Source organism: Urocitellus parryii, chromosome 12, assembly GCF_045843805.1.
Source record: "Urocitellus parryii isolate mUroPar1 chromosome 12, mUroPar1.hap1, whole genome shotgun sequence".
Taxonomy (NCBI): domain Eukaryota; kingdom Metazoa; phylum Chordata; class Mammalia; order Rodentia; family Sciuridae; genus Urocitellus; species Urocitellus parryii.
In genome coordinates, this window is record NC_135542.1 from 11,805,830 (window position 1) to 11,825,798 (window position 19,969).

A 19,969-nucleotide genomic window follows, 5' to 3' on the forward strand; every position below is an offset into this window, starting at 1 on the left:
GCAGGAGCAATTTCACAAGCTTGCTTTAGGGGTTATGTCATGGGCTGGGGTGGGGTGGACCCTTTAGTAGGCACACGTTCTGTGGGAGGCCAAGCAGCAGTTCCTCAGGATCTCTAGATAAAATGGCTCCTAAATCGAAACCTAGGACTCCTTAGATAAAAGTGGCCCCAACCTGAAATGGCGGATCTAATGCCAGTGTTGACCTGATGCCAATAAGGTGACTTCATATTGATACATCCATACGTAGGATACTAAACAACCAACAGAATCAAACTGTTGATCCACAGCTTGGATCTTAGGGAATTGTTCTGAATGAGGAAGCTAGTCTCAGAGGTTACATAGCATGATTCCATTTACGTAGCCCTCTTAAGGAGGAGACAGAACTGGGAGGTGGAGAGCAGGCCCTGGGGGCCCAGGTCAGGGAGGCGGTCAGCTGCAGTGGGTCTTAAAGGGCTGGAGGGGATCCTTGCCATGCATCTCTTCTGTGTCCTTCCTGTGGGGCATAGCCATTCAGGCATGAGTGGAGGTGTCTCTTGTTGCCAAAAGCAAGGTTGAATGTCACTTGGCTCTGTGCTTTGCCTGCCTTTCCCTTCAGCCCCTCTGGGCTCCAAGGAAGTAAAGCGCGTCTTTCCTGTTCAGTGATGGCCTTGGACTCATCACTAGTCCACAGTACAACAGAAGCTCAATAAATAGTTGGCAAGCCCATCAATAGCGTACCTTTCCAAACACTGTATTTCTTCATAGATAGGAAGAAGAAAACCTGCAGTACTGAAGTACATGAAAAATCAAACACTAAGACAATATTACTCAGGTAATGAGAAATGGTAACTGAAATCAGAAAAGGAAAAATATTCTTAGGCTATTGAAAGGAAAGCGAGGAACCGGGAGACAGGCAGCAAGAAATGAAAGATGGAGACTTGGCAGAGATACACACAAGAGTTTGTGAGAGCTGACAAATAAAGGCCATCTCTCCATAGACGGAGAGAGGAGGCACAGGCTTGAGGTTTGGGCTTTTATGGTGGGGGGCTCAGGGATTAGAGCTGGAGTGTCCTAATGTGGGCAGTTAAGGGTGGGGCTGGTATGAGGGAGTGATGAGCCTTTTTCAGAAAGGTCCTTGGGCGGGAAAGCCTTAAATGGTGGCTGTCATTTAAGATGGACACCCACATGCTAAGCAAGGACCTTACAGATATCAAATATTTTTGTGGCTTTGATATTTGAGGAAAAGGTGGGTATGCAGCTCAGTGGTAGAGCGCCTGCCCAGCATGCACAAGGCCCTGGTTGAAACCCGAGTCCTGGAGTCCTGCCAGAAACAGAAACAAAATGAAGTTTGGTAAGAGGAGACTCTGGGGAGGAGGGCTCTCCACAGGCCAAGGTCCTCATTTCTGTCTTTTCTCTGGTATTGGCCAACACTCCACACAGAGAGTGCGCTGGGCACTGGCAAAGCCCAGGGGAACTAGCACTCTGTGAATTGCCACAGCTCTCAATATTTTGTAGGTGTTTATTAATATAAAAGGAACTTTTAGGGATCTGTTCTACAGGAATGAAATGCACTAACATATAGGTATAAGCGTAAGTATTGCAGCATTGTGTGGACAACAACTAGGAAACAACCTGAATATCTGCTTGTGAGCAGGAAGAACTGAATAAACCATGAGACACTGTTAAAGTAAATGACTTCAGTAGATGTTTATTACTTGGTAAGATACTCATGATGTATTAAGAAAAAAAGTCAGTGTCATGGTATGATCCTTTTTATAAAATTGACACAAGGGATGGTATGGGAGTCAGCTTTCCGTTACTGTAACAAATACCAGAGACAATCAGCTTACAAAGAGAACAGGTTACTTTTGGCTCACAGTGTCAGAAGTTTCAGTCCATGGCAGCTTGGCCCTGTTGCTTTGGGCTTTTGGCAAAGTAGAACATCATGGTGGAAAGTGTGCAAAGGAGCAAAATTATTGACCAATGGCAGCCAGAAAGCAGATCAAGGTAGAGGAGGGGCCAATGTCCCAATAGTCCCTTCAGGGCACACACCCAGTAACCTGATTCCTTCCACCAGGCACCTCCTAAAGGCCCCACTACCTCCCATGGTGCCATGGACTGGGAACCAAGTCTTCAACACGTGGCCTTTGGGAAGTTAGTAGATCCAAACTCTAGCATATGGGAACCTCATATATTGGTCTGTTTGTGCATTCAGAAGATGTCAAATGCATGTCCACCCAACTTTTCACATAGGTTAACTAGCAGGGTAAGGGTAGAGAAGGAAAGCTGCTGGCTTTTCTTTAACTTCATGACTAGAAGCAAAAATTCAAAAGTACTGCAAAACTTATTTTCCTTTGAAAGGGGGAAAAATAGTGTTAAATCTTCAGCATCATAAAAGAACCAAAAGGGACCTGTTGATGGAAAGGGACAGTGATTCCCATAGAAAAGGAGTGATTTAGTTGAACCACAGTGTGTCTCTTCCATTTTATTTTCTGAATATGTTTAGTGAAGTCTAGTTTTTGTATTTTCATTGTTTTCTTGACTTTTTTTTCTTGACCATTGTTTTCTTGACTTTTCTGATGAAAGTATGCTTGAGTTTTTCCATAATAATGTCCTATCTGCATCTTAATTTTTTGATTTATTAATATGATTATTCAATTTTCTCTAGCTTGAAGATGACATTATTGTCAAACAGAATTATTTTAATACTATAAAAAATTTTGCACTCCAACTTTCTTCTGAGGAATGGATGATTCTAGAATTTTCCCAGCTGGGCTTCATTGGTAAGAAAAGTATAAGATTTATCTACTTTTCAGAAAAATAATTGATTTTCAGAATCTTAAACCAATTGCTTTTTTTTGATCCTAAAGTTGCTTTTTTTCCCCCTATGGGAATGGTTTGTTTTTGAACATATGTCAGTTTCTTAGTATGAAAAGATGAAAGTCAGCCCCAGACAGAGTTTGGAGTATCCAGAGACCAACACCGTGCCAGCCTCCATCCTAGGAGCATGTCTGGTTTCTTCTCCTGATACCCAGCAGTTCCGTTGTCACCCCAGGATTGGCATTCAGAGAGGGTTCCTTTTTAATCACTTTGTTTTTTTCATTAATGGCTTGGGGAACTCATTTAAGACCTTTTAGGTTTAATATTCCTAAATTAGCCAATGAAGAGAATATGCTTCAAGTTTCAGACTTGAAGGAAATTTATGTGTTTTTAAAAAGTACTCAGAAGACATTTCACTTCCGATGTTATTTTAAAAAGTTAGGTCTTGGAACCTGGATCTCTGACCTTGTTGGTCACTCAGCTCAGAACTTATTTAAGATTCAGAAACATCTTGTGAAGGTTTTATTAAAAACACACAATTGGGATTCCTTTTCATTGTTCTTTTTTATTTATTGATTTAGATAATTTTCTTTTTACCTAAACCTCTCTTGTTCCTTTCTTTATAGGAAGAATCTTAGTAAGACATGAAAGAAGACTCTGACTTGCTCTTTGACTCCTTTGAGCCAGTAGTGATAGATTTTGTAATAATGTCAGGAGGTCACTACTTCTGTTTATACCCAGGTGACAGCTTAAGCGAGTAGATGCCTAGCTAGAGCGAGTTTGTCCGTTCTTGATGGTGCAAGTGGGAGATAGGGGGATTTGTAGCTGAGAGCACTAGCTTTGATCAATGTACTTAGTGTTCAGATTTCACGTATGATTTTGATGACCTGTTTCTTTATTGCAGCTATTGACTGGAAGTGTCTTTTCAGGTAAAATGTTCCAAGCGCCAGACCTCACTCTGATCGTAGAATTCATATTTATGTTCTATAAGGAGAAACCCATTGATTGGCTCCTGGACCACATTCTCTGGGTCAAAGTCTGTAACCCTGAAAAAGATGCAGTAAGTTAATTCTGCGGGAGGCGGGTGGGAGTTGCAACTCTGTATTTTGTTCTGAATGAATGTGGCTTTTGTGGGTTTTGGGGAGCCAGATTTGGCCAGTGAGCAGTTGAATGAGGCAGCTGGGAGAAGGCGGTGTTTCCACTGCTTGTGGTCTTTCTCAAATTGGTGAAAATTTCCAATGTTGCAAAGACTTTTAAAATATTGGGAAACCCCATGAAGCAGGGAAGCCTGTCGCAGGACAGTGGCCTTTCTCTGTTCTGTTGTTATTGGCTGTTGATACTGATCCCACCTGTCCTGTGGGTGTTTCAGTTTGTCGTCTTCTTATTCTCTGCCAATCCTCATTTTCCAAATACTTTGGGGACAAATCAGACTCTATCTGGAATAATGAATAAGATAGAAGTAATACCTATGCCAAAATAATAAGTCAAGGCACTTCTGGTGTCTGACTGCAAGCAACATAGCAGTGTGCTCACCTTTAGGATGAGGGTGGCAGATAAGTAAGTGAATGACAGCTTTTGCTTCAGACACTCAGACAGCAAATTCTTTCCAAAATTCTTAGTATAAAAAGTAAATAGAGGGCTGGGATTGTAGCTCAGTGGTAGAATGCTTGCCTTGCACTCCTGAGGCCCCGGGTTCGATCCTCAGCACCGCATAAAAATAGATAAAAATAAAGAGATTGTATCCATCCACAACTAAAAAAAAAAAAAAAAAAAAAAAAAAAAGATTTATTTCCTTGTCCAATTTGAATCATACCTCTGGGGGAATATAATTCTTCAACTTTTTATGTATTTGGTGTAAGCATAATCAAAATATAAACATGTCAATTCTTATCAATTGTAACACATAATGTTGAGTGAATATTCTAAGCCCTGTTGTTAGGGGGTTGCCTTATTTGTGTCCTGAGAGGTTTGATCATCCTGCCTGCTGGTTTTTAGGACTCTGCCTTCTGGGGTCCTTGAGATATTGTTACATTCTCTTTGTTTAAAAAACCAACAATAAAACTTACAAACAATAAATTCTTAGAGCAAATCATGGACCACAGAGAAGTAGTGGAGTATCTGTGAACTTTCTAACAGTAATTCAGCATATAAATTGATTTGAACAAACCATTTTTAAGATATAGGCCTTAACTTATATGTTCTGTGTGACTTTCAGGATTTTTTATTATAGGACACAAAGCTGTTCACCATCTTCATCTTCCAACAATGTGTGCCTCTTAGTACTTGCAGATTTTTTATTTTATTATCTGATTTAAAGATATTTGGCAAATTCTTTATTATATTACCTGATTTAAAGATATTTTGGAACCTCCAAAGTTGGTGCATTTTAACCTTCAAAATTAAATCTTTATTGACCTGCCTTGAAGGATGGGTGAAACCAGCCCTCTGCTCTTCCCTTAGCTGGGCTTATTGTTACCATTTTTTTAATATTTATTTTTCAATTTTCGGTGGACACAACATCTTTATTTTATTTCTATGTGGTGCTGAGGATTGAACCCAGCACCCCGCACATGCCAGGCGAGCGCGCTACCGCTTGAGCCACATCCCCAGCCCCTATTGTTGCCATTTTTAAACCCCGGATCATGGCCTTTTGTCAGGTGTGCAGCAATCTCTTCACACCTCAAAAAGGACCATAAAAATCACATGCTCTGGAATTGTGATTTCAGTGTTCTTCTAAAGGACTTCTCATTTTTCCAGATAAGGACAAGGTCTCACTTTATCAAATAACAATAGCACTTTTTTTTTTTAATATTTAGAAACATTGTGATAGACAGAAAGCAAACCTACGCATTCGCTTCAGACCGTCCCTTTTCCAACATGTTGGTCTGCATTCATCACTGTCGGGAAAAATTCAGAAACTCACAGTGAGTGATTTGATTGGATTTTCTCATGATGTACCATTTGTTGTTCAGTGTATAGCTGGTAATTTTCTGCATGTGTTGTTTAATGACGTATCTCTTTCCTGCTAGGATAAAGATTACATGAAACCATTACTTCTCAAGATCCATGTCAACCCTCCTGCCGAGGTGTCTACTTCCTTGAAGGTTTACCAAGGACACACACTGGAAAAAACGTACATGGGGGAGGATTTCTTCTGGGCCATCACCCCAATAGCTGGAGACTACATCTTGTTCAAATTTGATAAGCCAGTCAATGTCGAAAGGTCAGTGACTGTTTCTTGTTTTTGATGCAATGAGTGCTTTTTGAAAATTGGAAGCTGGACATTTTGGGCATAATGTTAGGAGACTTGGGTCTTCTTTAAACCTTTGGCTTGGGCAGCTTCCTGCAGTGTGGCTCCTTCAGGGAGGGGAGCTGCTCCCCATCAGGTGGCAGTCTGGTTCTCTGGTTTGTTTTATTGACACCCGTGGAGGGAAGGCACTCCCTGATAGGGTGGCCCCACTAGACCTGTGCTGATGCTGACTGGCTGGCTGGGGCAGGTGAGCCTTGTCCCTGTTTCCTGTGCCGTTGCCTGGCGTGCCACCCCTAAGTGGCCTTGGAGCCCTGTGGCATGGCCTGGTGAGTGCGGAAGCCAGCTCCTGCTCAGCCTTTGCAGCACTCTTCCGTGTTTGGGTCTGAAGGTTATCTTGCCGGGCTGTGCTCCTCCTCATCCTTAGGCCGACAGCAGCCTTTGGTGGACTTTTGCTTCTGATCCTGGTGGCATTTCCAGGTTGCTGGCTTCTCTGGCTCTGAGTCTAGAACATATTAGTTGAAAGAAAACCTACCGTCCAGCCTGTTGTTCCCTGGACCCCCGATCCCTCACGGGCTGATCTTCTCGCTGCCCTGGTCTTCTCGAGTCTGACAGACAGAGTCCAGGGCTTTAGTTGGGTTTAGAGGGAGGAAGAGGGAAGCTACCTGCATCTCGCCTTCCCAAGTGGAAGTCCCAGCGAGCAATTTGCTTTTGAAATCAGGAAAAGAAAAAAAGTTATTTTATGTATTGTGTTTTTATATATACATCTATGTTTTCTATATATAATATACTATTTAGCAAATGAAAAAGTGTCCATCAAAAATCTGATAAAGAAATTACATATTGGAGGTTAAATTTCTTTACAGCCAGTATTTTTGCAATAACCCTTTGTCAGGTAATTTTGACCTTACAGTTATTTGTGGTTGAGAGGACAATATAACGTAGTGACACAGTTCTTCTGGAATTGTGGTGATAGGAATTTCCTACTGTGTGTGGAGCCCACCCATCCTAGGACAGAGAAAAGGAACCACTCCCTGATCCCTGCAGTGCATTGTTTGCTAAGGGGGTGGGGAGTTGTAGTCGTCATTAGATACATTATAAAAATACTTCCAGATTGCATATGTGTTCCTTATTAAAAAATTTAAAAGTGTGAAGAGTCAGAAAAAAAAAATCCCTACCCCAAAGCCACCGTCATGGCTGGGTTGGCACGTTGTTTTTCTTGGTACTCCTGCTTTGGGTCAGAGTCCACGGGTAATTTTTGATTTGTATGTTTTTCTGTTCCGGTCTGTCCTGAGCATTTCAGTGACCACTTAACACCCCATCGAGTCCTTCATCCATTGCTAAACTTCTAGTTGGTTTGGAGTTGTTCCACAGTGAATTGTCACCTGGTGAACATCTCTGACTCAGTCTAAGCTCCAGATCACATTCACGTGCTCTTAATGTGGCTGCCCTCACCCCAGCTTGGGCCTGTTTAGCAGATAGTGAAGGGTCGGTCTGTAGTTGTATGATCAGTGTTCCAAGTCAAGGTGCCTCTGGAAAAGCAGCCCCACCTGCAGCCCCAGCAACGTGGGATGCCCAGGTGGAAGGATCACTTAAACCCAGGAGTTCATTCTGGACAACAGAGACTCTCTCTCTCTCTCTCTCTCTCTCTCTCTCACACACACACACACACACACACACACAGACAGGTCTTTCTCATGGGAAAATGATAGGTATAATTCTGTGTGTAGTTTAAATATCAGTTGTCATCACAGGTGATTTTTGCTTACAAATACCCTTTTGTCAATCCTGTCATCACCTGTAACTTACACCTGGCTGATTATTTTTAACACGCAGGTGCTTTCTTGCTGGTTCTCATAAACTCCTTGAAATAGTGGAAGGTGGGAATATGTGTAGTAGGTGGAAGAAACTCACTCAGAAAACTAGTGAAAGTTACTTAAGGGATCAGATCTCTGTGACTGCTAAGCCTAAACTTTTAATCAGTCACTGTAACTAACCCTAAGTTAGGTTTGTTTTGAGATATACTTCCTGCTTGCTATCTGGTCCCATTCCTCCCACACTTACAAATACCCACTATTTAGTTCTGAGAATGTCATACTCACACCAAGTGTGTGTTAGGTTTATCTCAGTATGTCGTGTAATTCACGATTTTTCAAATGTTTGAAATAGTGACACACGATGTTCAGGGTTTGGAAGAAGCTCTTTTTAGTTTCATTCTCCTAATACTAAAATTATTTGTATTGGCTACAATTAGTCTTTGAACTTGCCGTGACTAGCACTTTTCGTATGAAAACTTTCTCTAATAACCAACACACATTCTTCTGTCGCATTTCAGTTATCTCTTCCACAGTGGCAACCAGGAGCACCCAGGAGATATTCTGCTCAACACAACTGTTGAAGTTTTGCCACTTAAGGTACAACAATTCCTTCCTCTCTCCCTTTCCGAGGAATTAATCCCTGTAGCCCTGGTGTGAGGCTGTTCTTGTTAATGAGATAAAAGAACATCTCATTGTCTGTAGGACTCCAGTGGGGGGTGATCTAAAATTGTCTTGAAATATTGAGCCCCGGCATATTGGCCCATGTCCTCATTCACAGAGCCTTCATTTTGTTTTCTGTTGGAAAATAATGTGGACATTTGTTCTAGGGAAAAAAAAGACTGTTTACTTCAGTGTTTATTTGGAGTTTCTATTTTGAGTCTCCAGATACCACTGGGCATTTAAGTACCTGTTGGTGAATATACAAAATCAATTTATTTTTCTGTTAGAAATACCTGGTTTCTTTCAAGTCAACACACGTTCTTGACTGCTGTACAAGATTTAGTGTCTAATTTTCCAGCCATCAATATTTTATATCCAGATTCAGATGATGGGTAAACAAAGCACCTTTACTGACCAGTTTTTTGGTGACTGACACTGCTCTCTGGAGAGAGCTGCGCCCCAAGTGCCACTTGAGTTTGTGAAGACATTGTCATGACTCACGTCTGTTTTCCATAGAAGCAATTACTTGTAAATTAATACTTTGGTTTTATTTCAGAGAGAAGGTTTGGAAATAAGCAAAGAAACCAAAGACAAACGATTAGAAGATGGCTATTTCAGAATAGGTAATACCTACTTTAGTACAATGCTTTTATTTTTCTGAACCTATTCCTAGAGTAATTTCAAACTCTTATTAGCTGTTAAGCAACTTGAGATGGCGATTACCAGTGTGGGTTTGGCATCCAAGGCACCTTCACTGCCCCCCACGGGCCATGTCATTGCTGGTCCTCACTGACAGCAAGTCTGCGGCCACTGCCTCTTGCCCTTTGCCTCTTATTGGTCGAACTCTGCTACTGAGCCTCAGGTCTGTGTGGAGATGGCCAGAGACATTGGGCGGCCATCGCCACCTGTTCTGAGCACCTGTAACACCGGCATTTCTTCACTGGCCATTGCCGTCCTTGTTATCTGGTGGCTGAACTTCTCCTTTGGAGTCATGCTCTACCCCCCCTCTCCCTACCTGAGAGCCCCAAGTTGCCCCATCTGTGAGGATGCCCGTGCCATCTGTGTCTATCTCAGAGCTGGGGCTGTGTTGGTCACCTCCGTGATGGTCCTGACAGCAGTGTGGACCTTGGCAGAATCTTCAGTGACTTTCCCCTGTCAGTCCTTAGCCCCCATCCCCCTTCACTTCTTGTCTCCTTCCTCTTAGGCTTTGTATCTCCAAACCCGAGGCTGCTGTTCCTCCAGTCAGTGCCTCCTGCCCTACGTGCAGCCGTGTGGCTGTTTCCTCTGTCTCAACTGATCCTCTGTGGTTTCTCCTCCTGATGAGTGCCTCCTCACTTCTGTTAGTTTTCTGTAGCTATGACAAAACACCTGTGGAAATCACCTTAGAAAGAGAACATTTTTGTTTGACTCACAGTTTTGTAGGTTTCCCTCGATGGCTGGTTGGCCTATTGCTTTAGGGCCTATGGTGGAGGCATTAGTCATGGTGGGAGTGTGTGACGGAGAAGCAGGGAGAGAGATTGGGAAATGATGGCTGTCCCAATGTCCCCTTCAGGGGCACGCTCCCTGTGACCTAACTTCCTTCTACTAAGCCCTACCAACTAACGGCCCACTACCTCCCAGGAGCGACAGAGCTGGAGACCAAACCTGGAGCACGTGGGCCCTGGGGGACACGTAAGGCCCACCCTGCAGCACCCTCCCTCACCAGCTCAGCGCCCCTCCTCTGCGTCACACCGCGCCCCGCGCCTCTGCTGTGTGACCCTCTCATCTCATAGCTCCTCTCTGTCACCCTGGGGAGATGGGCGAATTCAGTGGGATCAGTCTGGGTGGTTGCCTGTGCTCCTGTCACCTGGTAGATGCTGATTCAGTGAGGAGGAGACATTTCATTTTAGAACAGTCCGTGCTTCACTAGGCCCCACCAGCTGGCGGCTGCACCACGTCCCCGTGCCGCACCACGTCCCCGTGCCACACCACACAGGCAGGGAGAAGGCTGGCCAGCTGGCCTGTAGGTCTGGAGCAGTTACTTGTGGTAGGCGTCACCCAGCTGAGGAGGGGCTCCCCCGAGTGGTGTCCCTGTGGTCCTGGCAGGCAGGATGACGCTGGTCGTCTTCGTGCGTGGGCCATCTCTAGACATGTATGCAAAACTAGTTGAGTATCCAGGACATTTTTGACCCCTGTTACCTACCAGTTATTTAATTTCTGAGAGAGTTGTTCTAGATTATGAAAGCAGCATAGGAAACAGAGACGTGTATTTAATAGCGCTGCAGAAATTTGAAGACACTGACCACCTATACCATGAACTCACGTGTACTTAGACTCTGAAGAGAACTTACGAGTTGTCAAACTGAGGTCCTCGTGTAACTGAAAAGCCCCTCAGAAATAAAGAGCGTTTGATGTTTGTCATCTGAGTATAAAAACTCTCCTGTAAGGCGTGCGCTGCAGTGAGTGGTGGTGTGAGGGCCTAACAGACCTTCCCCAAACAGCTGTCACCAGTGAAATCATTAAAAAAAAGTGTTTAAAACTCAAGATTATCCTGGGGGGGGGGGGTGTGCGTGAGAAGCTCTTATTCATGGGAATCTACTAAACCTCCAGTGTCCTCAGTCTGCAGTACTGAACCAGGCCCTCTCTGTCACCTCCCTGCCTCTGCTCAGTGGTAGGAGCTCTGCTCTGCCAGGTGCAGCCCAGAGCGCAGGGCTCTCCTGCCAGCTGCTAGGCCAGGGCCGAGTTCTGTCCTTGGGCTGCCACCGTCATTGTTGCCAACTCTGTTCTAGACGAGAGCAGCTCCAATCTCTACCCAACCTCCACTCATGGGATAGAGATGGAAGCTCAGACCCAGGCAGGGTAACAGGGCTGGGCCTGGCTGTCACCCTTGCTCAGCCTCCTTGTTCCTGTTAAACCAGGGTTTTGAGACTAAACGGGATTCTCTCCGTGCTGCTGCCCACAGGAGGGGTCTGCACAAGTGCAGGAAGCGGAAGTGCCGCGCTCTTACTGGCAGGCCACGCCCTCCAGTGTGGCAGAGACCCCGGCAGCTCATGTTCAGTTTCCTCTTCTTTCTGGGTTCCCATGAATTTGAAGATTGAGTCCACAGAGCAGGAGGACGAGTGTAAGGGCAGGATGCATTGAAGAACAGGAGCAGGACTCCTGCGATGCCCAGAGGACCCGCCCAGTGTGCCCTCGGTTCACTGCTGCTGGTCCACCTTAATTAGGGTTTGAAAAATGTATCAGTGCTGTTGGTCCAAGTTTATGCTAAGTAGGGTTTGAAAGATAGTAATGATATTGGCCTTGTGTGCAGCGGCTCCTGCGGCAGGTGTCCGTACCTTGCCCAGGCCTGGCCACCGAAGGACAACAGTGGGCATGCCTCAGGCCCTCTGCCTGTGTGGCGGGCTTCGAGTGATAGTAGGCCATGCTGGCGGCGTGCATCCGGCTGACCCACCCTGGCCCCCATTCTGCTGCTCAGCAGGGACCAGTAGGCCACTCGCACGGCTTGGCAGCTAGAAAGCCACGTCACTAGCACACTGGGAAGTGATCCCAGAATACCAAGAGCTGCCACAGTCGGCCTTCTGCTCACAAAGCAGGTGTCACTCTAACTAGAGGGGTGTTCTCCCTGCCGGAGACGGTGGGGGCGGGGTGGGGTGCAGATTTTGCCCTGGATAGAGGCAGACCAGAAGGACAGGGCCCTCCTCAGCCTTCCCTCAGGGGCCCAATTTGGAACAGAACTTGGGAAAGTTCAAGGCTAAGGGCACCATAGACTGTGGTAGAGAAGTGGGTTGTAAAAAAGTGGAGGACGGTGGCTATGTGCAGGGCACCCTGGAGCCCAGCTGGACACTCACCAAGGAGAGCCAGGAAAGAGTACAGAGGAGCCCCCTCAGGCGGGAGCCAGTGCCCAGGGTGGCCTGCAGAGGGGCCTGAATCCAGAGGGATCAGACTGCCCAAAGGCATTGTTGGAAATCACAGGTGTCCGCTGGCAGTTAGTGAGCCCCTGCTGGCTACCTGAAGAGAACAGTGGTCTGATGGAAGAAATACTGTTTATTTCAGTGGTTCAAGGTCTGAGAAGGCAGAGGAGCCTTCTGCAGAGAAATGGTGGAAGAGGGGAAGGGCCCTGCCAGGGCGGGGCAGGAGGAGCCTACAGACTGCAGGACCTAGCAGTCCTGTGTCCCTTCCAGTGCCAGGAGCCCGGACACCAGTGCCAGATTCTAATCACTCTGGTGATCTCCTCCTTCACTTTTTCCTTCTTTCCATCTTTCAGTCTTGTAGATAGTTGGGTTTCAGACAGAGGCTAATTTTGCTGTTTGAGAAGAAGGCTGGCCCATGGTTCCAAAGGCCAGTTTAAAAACTGAGCCTCCTCCCCTCCTGCCTGTTGTACCCAGGGCTTCAGCAGCAGGTCTGGCGGTGCTTGTTCCTTACAGAAGTATTCCACACACAGGTCTGCAAATGCACAGTACATTCTTTAAAATTATGATACGAACATCCCTCTCTAGTGGCCCATGAACTAGAGAGGAATGAATGTCCCCTTTGTGACGTTCATCTGTGTGGTTGCGTTCCTGTGTGGGTTTCCATGGGTGAGCGTGTGGCTCTGTTCTTTCTTTCCATCTTCCTGCTCTGTTCTTTCTTTCCATCTTCCTGCTGCTTTGGTCATTAATTTTCTAAAGAAATGAGCTCATCAGGAAATGGTGTTAGATATTGCTTTAGTTAAAATGCTCCAAGTTGCACAGTAGTTTTCAACTCTGAATCCCCTGCCCCGTTCAGTACTCAGTAATCCTTCTATGTCACACATACTCATCTCCCATCCAGCACAAAGTGTGGACAGACTTTTATGAAATAAGCTTATTATTAACTTTTTAATAAAAACATTATGTGGGAAGCTTATAAGTCCACTCTTTACTGTAGGAACCAGCGTAGTTGTTGCTGGCCGTGGGTTCTGTGTGCCTTGGCATACTGGTAGTCTGTCGGTCCCTTGCAGGGAGGCCACGGCGCTAACAGCTCGGCAGTCAGATCTGGCCCACTGTCTGTTTTTGAGTGGCCCATGAATTAAGAATGTTTGTTTTCATTTTCATTTTTAAGTAGTTAAAAAATAGAATAAAGTATGACATGCAGAACACATAAACTTCAGATTTCACCTCCCAGGAAGTCGCGCAGAGCACAGCGTGCCATTGCTTGGGTCTGTCTGCAAGTGCCTTGGCCACACTGAGGATGAGTGAGCACGTGCAGCAGCCATGAGGGCCGTGCTTTGCTGGCTGTGCCCCAGCTCAGTGTTCTAGACACCAGGAGGCATTTGTAAACAGTTGCACATGCCACACCTGTCACCAAAGTGTGTAACTAAAAACAGACTGCCAGTGCGTCCCATGGTGCCAAGACGAAGACGTTCAGCATTGTGCTTTTGAACTCACTGGAATGTGGGGCATCAAGCAAAATTAAGTGGCAGGTCATGGTGGGCATTGTGCTGTGTGTCTCGGACTCAGCCCAGCAGTATTCCCAACTGCCCGGGGAGAGAGTGGTCAAAAAATTAGAAAATTTAAAACAGAATGTCTTATGGCAGAATTTCTTGACAAAATTGAAAAGAAATGATGCTATCACCAAAGTGTTTTCAAGCAGCTTGTTAACCGAGCTTGAAAAACCACTTATCAATTGTGAGTTAATTAAATCATGTCTAATTGCAGCAGCCAAATAAATGTGTGCAGAGAAAATTAACTCATTTACAATGAGGTTTTCAGCAAAAACAGCTTCTTGAAGAGTCAAGGACACTGGGAGCAACACTCTTAGTCAAGAAGCAAAGCTAGGGCTGGGTTGTGGCTCAGTGGCAGAGCGATGGCCTAGCATGTGTGAGGCACTGGGTTCGATTCTCAGCACTGCATGTAAATAAATAAAGTCCATTGACAACTAAAAAGTATTTTTAAAAAATCTTTAAAAAAAAAAATGAAGCAAAGCAAGTGGCTTTGAGTGGTTTCCGTGGACCCTGATGGTTGACAGGTGTCCCCAGCACTGCTGAGTTGTTGCTTGGAGTCAAAGTGACTGAAGAGCTGTTCCTCAGGATTAGTCTGTTGGGAACAACCACAGGCAAGAATGTTTTCACACAGTTACGAAAACACAAATCCAGTTCAACCTGAAGTGGAATCTACTAAGTTGTAACAAATGGTGGTTAAAACACGTGGAGGAGAATGCTGCTTAGCTGCATTAATTTACAGAGCTCATGGAAATGTGTGGTGCCTAAAGTCTGCGGTTATTGCTTCTAATATTCACCAGTCAAATACTTTGCAGAAAATACTTGAATCTGTCATGTGTCATTGAGCCAAAGTGTCAGCAGTGAGCTTCATTTGCTCTTGCAGACTTGGTGGCTCACAGAGACTGCCCTTTATGGAGAACATTTGCTAGCCCTTGGCTTAAAATGACTTTGACCCTGAAGGAACCATTTTCTCATCACTTGTGAAAGCATGCTGTGTTTTTTTTTTTTGTTTTTTTGTTTTGTTTTTTGTGAAGGTATTCCTTACAGCAAGAAAAGTTTAATAGTGAGCATGTCCCCTTGACAGAAGATCCTGGCTTCACTCCTTCTCTAGGAGAGCCATTTCAGCTTGTCATTTCTGGTGGCATTACAAATGGACACTGTAGATGAGGTGTTCCTTCACAGCCCCTTCCAGACAAGTCCTTGAAAGAACACATGTGCCTTGAGCCCCTGCTCAAGGCCAGCCTCTGCTCTTGATCTGATTCAAACACTGAGGTTTGTTATGCCGGACTTAACCTTGAAGGCAATCAGATGGAGTCACATAGGTCTTATTTTGGCGAGGTTTTCCAAGTCACAATTTGCTAAAATGTTGGTGATGCAGGAACACACATTTTTGTTTTGTTTTTTCATTTAAAAGTATAGTTCTACCTAATTAAATAGGCTTCTTCCAATGTCTTGAAGCATACCCTACTTGAAAACTCTTAAAGCTGAGTGAAAGGAGGAGAGTGGGGAAAGACATCCAGGCCCTGACTGGAGACATTGGACAGAAACATTTTGGTGGATTCCTGTTCCGTCTTCGGTCAGGGATGTTTCATGTGTGGCTGTCACAGACTGTCCAGCAAGTATTGATTTTTGTTTTGAAGGAAAGTTTGAGAACGGTGTCGCGGAGGGAATGGTAGATCCTAGCCTCAACCCCATCTCGGCCTTTCGCCTGTCAGTCATTCAGAACTCTGCTGTCTGGGCCATTCTTAACGAGGTAAGAATACACTAATCAGTGAAACCACTTAGATGCTGAGTTTTTATTAGTTTGATATTTCATGTGAGGCCTTTTTGGAGTTGAGCATTAACTAACTGCCTTATACTTTTCACTATTTTGTGTTTCAGATTCATATTAAAAAAATCACTAATTGATCATCTAAGAAACCAACACGTTTTTTCCTGGTGACTCTGTTAAAGATAGTTAAGCATGTACCTTTTTTTTTTTTTTTTTCCAAACTTGAACACTACCTCTGTGAATCTACTGTAGATAAGACGACTGCTGTTTCCACTTGGAAAGCGAATCTCCCGAAGATAATTGTATTCATTTGAACTATGCTCTTCTCCAATTTTAACTTGATGCAAACATTTTACAATTATGACAGCCTGTTAATAGGACTTGTACTGTTTTGGTATTATACTAATACATACGAGTTGTACATATTGTTACATTCCTTAAATTTGAGAAAACTAATGTTAAATACATTTTATGAAGGGGGTACTTTTGAAGTTCATTTATTTTACTATTATAGACCCTCTTTTATAGATTATCAGGGATTATATATAAATATATAAATATACATAAAATGTATGGAATTAATTTATTAGAAACACTTAAGGAGTACATATTTTTGTGCAGTAAATTTTTGAATCAATACTTTTTTTGAGAACCAGTTACCTTGCTTTTTTAAGTTCTTTCTATATTTTTCTTTCAAAATGCAAACATTACAAATCAATGCCATTTTTCAAATGCACTGCCATTTAAGATTGATTATAGATGGATTTCTTAACTGAAGTACTTTTATAATCACAGCGATTCTAAACAAAATATTTTCAAAGGCATTTGTCATTCCTTAAAGCCAAGATTTTAAAGACCAACATCCTTCTTGAGGGTTGCTTTACTGTACTGTGTGTGGTATGTAGCCACAGAAAATCAGTCTGAGGACTCTCAGTGTGCGGGTGTGACGGCGCCAACCTGAATCACCACGGACTCACTCGCTAAGTCTCTGGTAGGGAAGGTGGCAGACCCTTCCTTCCTTTTTAATCTTTGTCTGTAATTCATGAGTTATATGCATTCTCTTTTCTTGTTGAACCTTTTATATCTGCTCTCATTTCTGAGTTAATGTTTTTAGGTAATGCTATTGTATGGGTCATGATGTGTATAATTTTAAAGAAAAACAAAATTATTATATAGATTTGTGGCAAAAGGTAGTTTAGCAGTTGTATGTTTTCCCAGAATGCTTTATTCTGCTGCATTGTGATCTGACCTGTTTCCAGAGCATTCATCACCTTCAGTGGCAGTTCCACATCCTGTCACTGCGGCCAGCAGAGTGTGTCACCGGCTTCAGCCATCGACAGTCTCCACAGAGTACTTCCCTTTCAAACAGTTAGGAGCTGTCGAGCCAGCCAGGCCACTCCAACCACCCAGGGTTACAGTGTGTGGCAGGTGTTTACAGGTGGGTCCCCTGAGCTTTCTGAGTGGCCCTGACTGAGGCCGAGGGCTGTGAGAGGTCCCACAGCTGGTGACCTCTGGCCTGGAGTTTACTGCTGCCCAGTATGTGGGATGCATGGCGTCCAACGCTGCCCTCTCTGTGCCAGATGAAGGGGAGGCTGGGAAATGCCCATCAGGTTCTGTTGTCCCGCCCTGTTGTAGAATGTTTAGTTTCCTTGGTCAGCAAACCTACCATGTGGCCCAGGATTTGATGTCAGATTTCAGTTGAAGTTTTTAAATTCCCCATTGCAGAGCCTATCAGCAAATTTCTTTCAAAACAGGGACTTGCCTTTTGTTGTAAATGTTGGCACCACCTTGGCATTCTGAACCACTACTGAAGCAGCTAAAAATCTGTGCAGATGGAGACCCCCAGGGTCCCTGGTTCCTCAGTAGCAACTGGGACTTCAGAAGGAAAGCCAGCCTAGGAGGACAAAGTGCTGTAGCTCCCCAGGCCACTCGTTAGGGCTTCTTAAAGACTCTGGGCCCAGCCAGCGCGGCCCCCACCCCAGCCTCTGCTCCTCTCTCCAGTTCCTGGAATTCTTTCCATCATTCACAGAGACTCTTTCCTCCCATGGCTTTGTTCCCTGTTTCTAGAATGTGTCCGGCACATGGAAGGTGTGGTCGCCTCTGAGCATGTGAACCAGCTGTGCCAGCCTCTCCCCTCCCTCCGCTCCCTTGGCCTTTCACCCTCCCACCATGCACACGCATCTCCCTGCCTAGTTGTGACTGACATGTCGTCTCTGAGCTCCTGCAGCCAGCCTGCACCTCATTTCCTCTCTCTCTGTCCTTCACTGCAGCAGTGGACTCGCCTGGCCTCAGCGTTAGTTGCTCCTCCTTTCCACCAGGTCCTCCGCTAGGCATTGAGAGCAGTCTTGCTTTCCCCAAGCAAGAATTTATAGTGGTGGCCCTGACGGGTAGCAGAGGGCCAAGAACACTTGGAACTAGAGTACCTGAACTTGACACTGAACCACTTGTACCAAATAATGAATGGGGAAAATGTCACTAATATGTTAGTCCCACCACCTGACATGGATTGGCATCTGGTGTGTATTCCAGGTTAACTATTCAGACTCCTGAGCAGTGCATGCCTGCCTAGGCACTAGTCATTAGATGCACAGTAGCTTTTTAAGTTAATAAAAAATTCAGTTCTGCAGTTGAACTTGCAACGTTTCCAGTGCTTTGTGGCCACATGTGACTAGTGGCTACTACATTGGCCCTAGGGATATAGAACATTTCCATCATTGCAGAAAGTTCTGATGGGCATTACTGTGTGGAGTACAATGTGAACACTTTAGAAACCAGAATTAAAGGATTCTGAGGACAGGGTTAAAAGCAGATGGGCGTACGCTACAATGCAACTGATGAGTATTTGGGGCGAAAAGAGAAAGTCAAGGACCAATTTCTAGCACCTAAGATCCAGGCTTTCTTGGTTTGGATCCAGACGGGCTAGACATACATGTATATATTCAACTCTTAGAGACATCTTTGAACCAAGGTTCTGTACAGCTTTTCAGATCAGCGGCTGAACTAAAAAATTAGAAGGTACAGTTATTTTAAAAGCCATGAGCAAATTTGTAAAGGCTTCTTTTAAATCTTTCATAATAATAAAAAACAAAATTGTCTCCCAACAGTACTGTCCCTCAAAGAAGTTTGGTGATATGAAAATAGCATGTCCGGGGAGATTGCTCCAGTTAATAGCAGTGTGTTTAGTAGACAGAATTCTAAGAGTGACTCCCTCCCTGGGACCTTGTATTCTATCCTCCCCTTTGAGTGTGGGTGGAACTGTATGATCCATGATTATGTAATGTTACGTAGCAAAAGATTATCTGGAGGCGACTAATCCAGTCTCCTGAGCCCTTTAAAAGCAGTTTTCTAAGGCTGGTAGCCCAAGTTATAGACTCCAAGCAGAACTCCAACGCTAGGCAACCGAGTGGAGGGGGTCACAGGGGAAGGAATACGGGCAGCCTCCAGGAGCCAGGAGGCTTTGGCTGCCAGCGAAGAAAATGAGATGTACAGTCCTATAGCCACAAGCTCATACATGGGCTTGGAAATGGATTTGTTTCCACATAAGAACCCAGCCTGGCCAAGCACCTCGATCCCAGCTTTGTGAGACCCTAATTGGAGAACTCAAGTTGAGTCTGCTGTGACTTCTGACCTGCAGAACTGTAGGATAGTAAATGGGTGGAGTTTTAGGTTGCTACATTTGTGGTAGTTGCTGTACAGCAATAGAAAATGTCATTTAGAAGAGGTAAGGAGGAGACGACTTCGTACCTGATTGTCTGTAGTATGTTGGGTATTTCTTGGTTTAAAAAAAAAAAAAAAGTGCATGAATAGTCTCTACTAGCAAATTGTAGTCCTGGGCCTCAGCTAGGATGTTTTGTGCCAGAGATCTCAGTCTTTGTTGGAAGTTTGTTGGTAAAATGTAATGTTTTATACAAGAACTGTTAGAACGAGATCGTAGGAATAGAAATGTGAGGAGCCTTTTTTTCTAGGTGAGATATTCATGATTTAGAATAGACTGCTCTGAACCTGTCAGAAGTATACAAAAGAATAAACAGTAGTATTCCAGGACACCAAATTAAGAGAAAAATAACTCCTTCTTATATGTAGAGATTACATAGTAATTTATTCTGTTATGAGGGACTTATTTTTTTTAATCAAAACTTTATTACCTAGCACAGATCAAACCCTATTTGTGCCAACCCCATTTTTGTACTTTGAGAATGTTTTCCAAAATACCTCTCTGCTTTCAAGCCGTTAATTGC

At 44.4% G+C, this 19,969-nt stretch overlaps 1 protein-coding gene across 4 annotated transcripts in view; it reads left to right on the forward strand.

Annotated features, from left to right (window-relative positions):
• Mgat4a (alpha-1,3-mannosyl-glycoprotein 4-beta-N-acetylglucosaminyltransferase A) overlaps positions 1-16,270 on the forward strand; it is an 89,598-nt gene extending 73,328 nt beyond the window's left edge. For 3 of the 4 annotated variants that reach the window (XM_077791719.1, XM_077791720.1, XM_077791718.1), the window contains 8 exons: positions 2,648-2,762; positions 3,729-3,859; positions 5,616-5,723; positions 5,829-6,022; positions 8,382-8,460; positions 9,080-9,146; positions 15,601-15,713; positions 15,842-16,270. In XM_077791719.1, coding sequence (XP_077647845.1) covers positions 2,648-2,762; positions 3,729-3,859; positions 5,616-5,723; positions 5,829-6,022; positions 8,382-8,460; positions 9,080-9,146; positions 15,601-15,713; positions 15,842-15,868 — 834 coding nt within the window. In that variant the 3' untranslated portion in view covers positions 15,869-16,270. Of the gene's footprint in view, positions 1-2,647; positions 2,763-3,728; positions 3,860-5,615; positions 5,724-5,828; positions 6,023-8,381; positions 8,461-9,079; positions 9,147-15,600; positions 15,714-15,841 lie in introns of those variants that run through there. The other variant, XM_077791721.1, reaches the window with a different exon arrangement.
• The last annotated feature ends 3,699 nt before the right edge of the window (positions 16,271-19,969 follow it).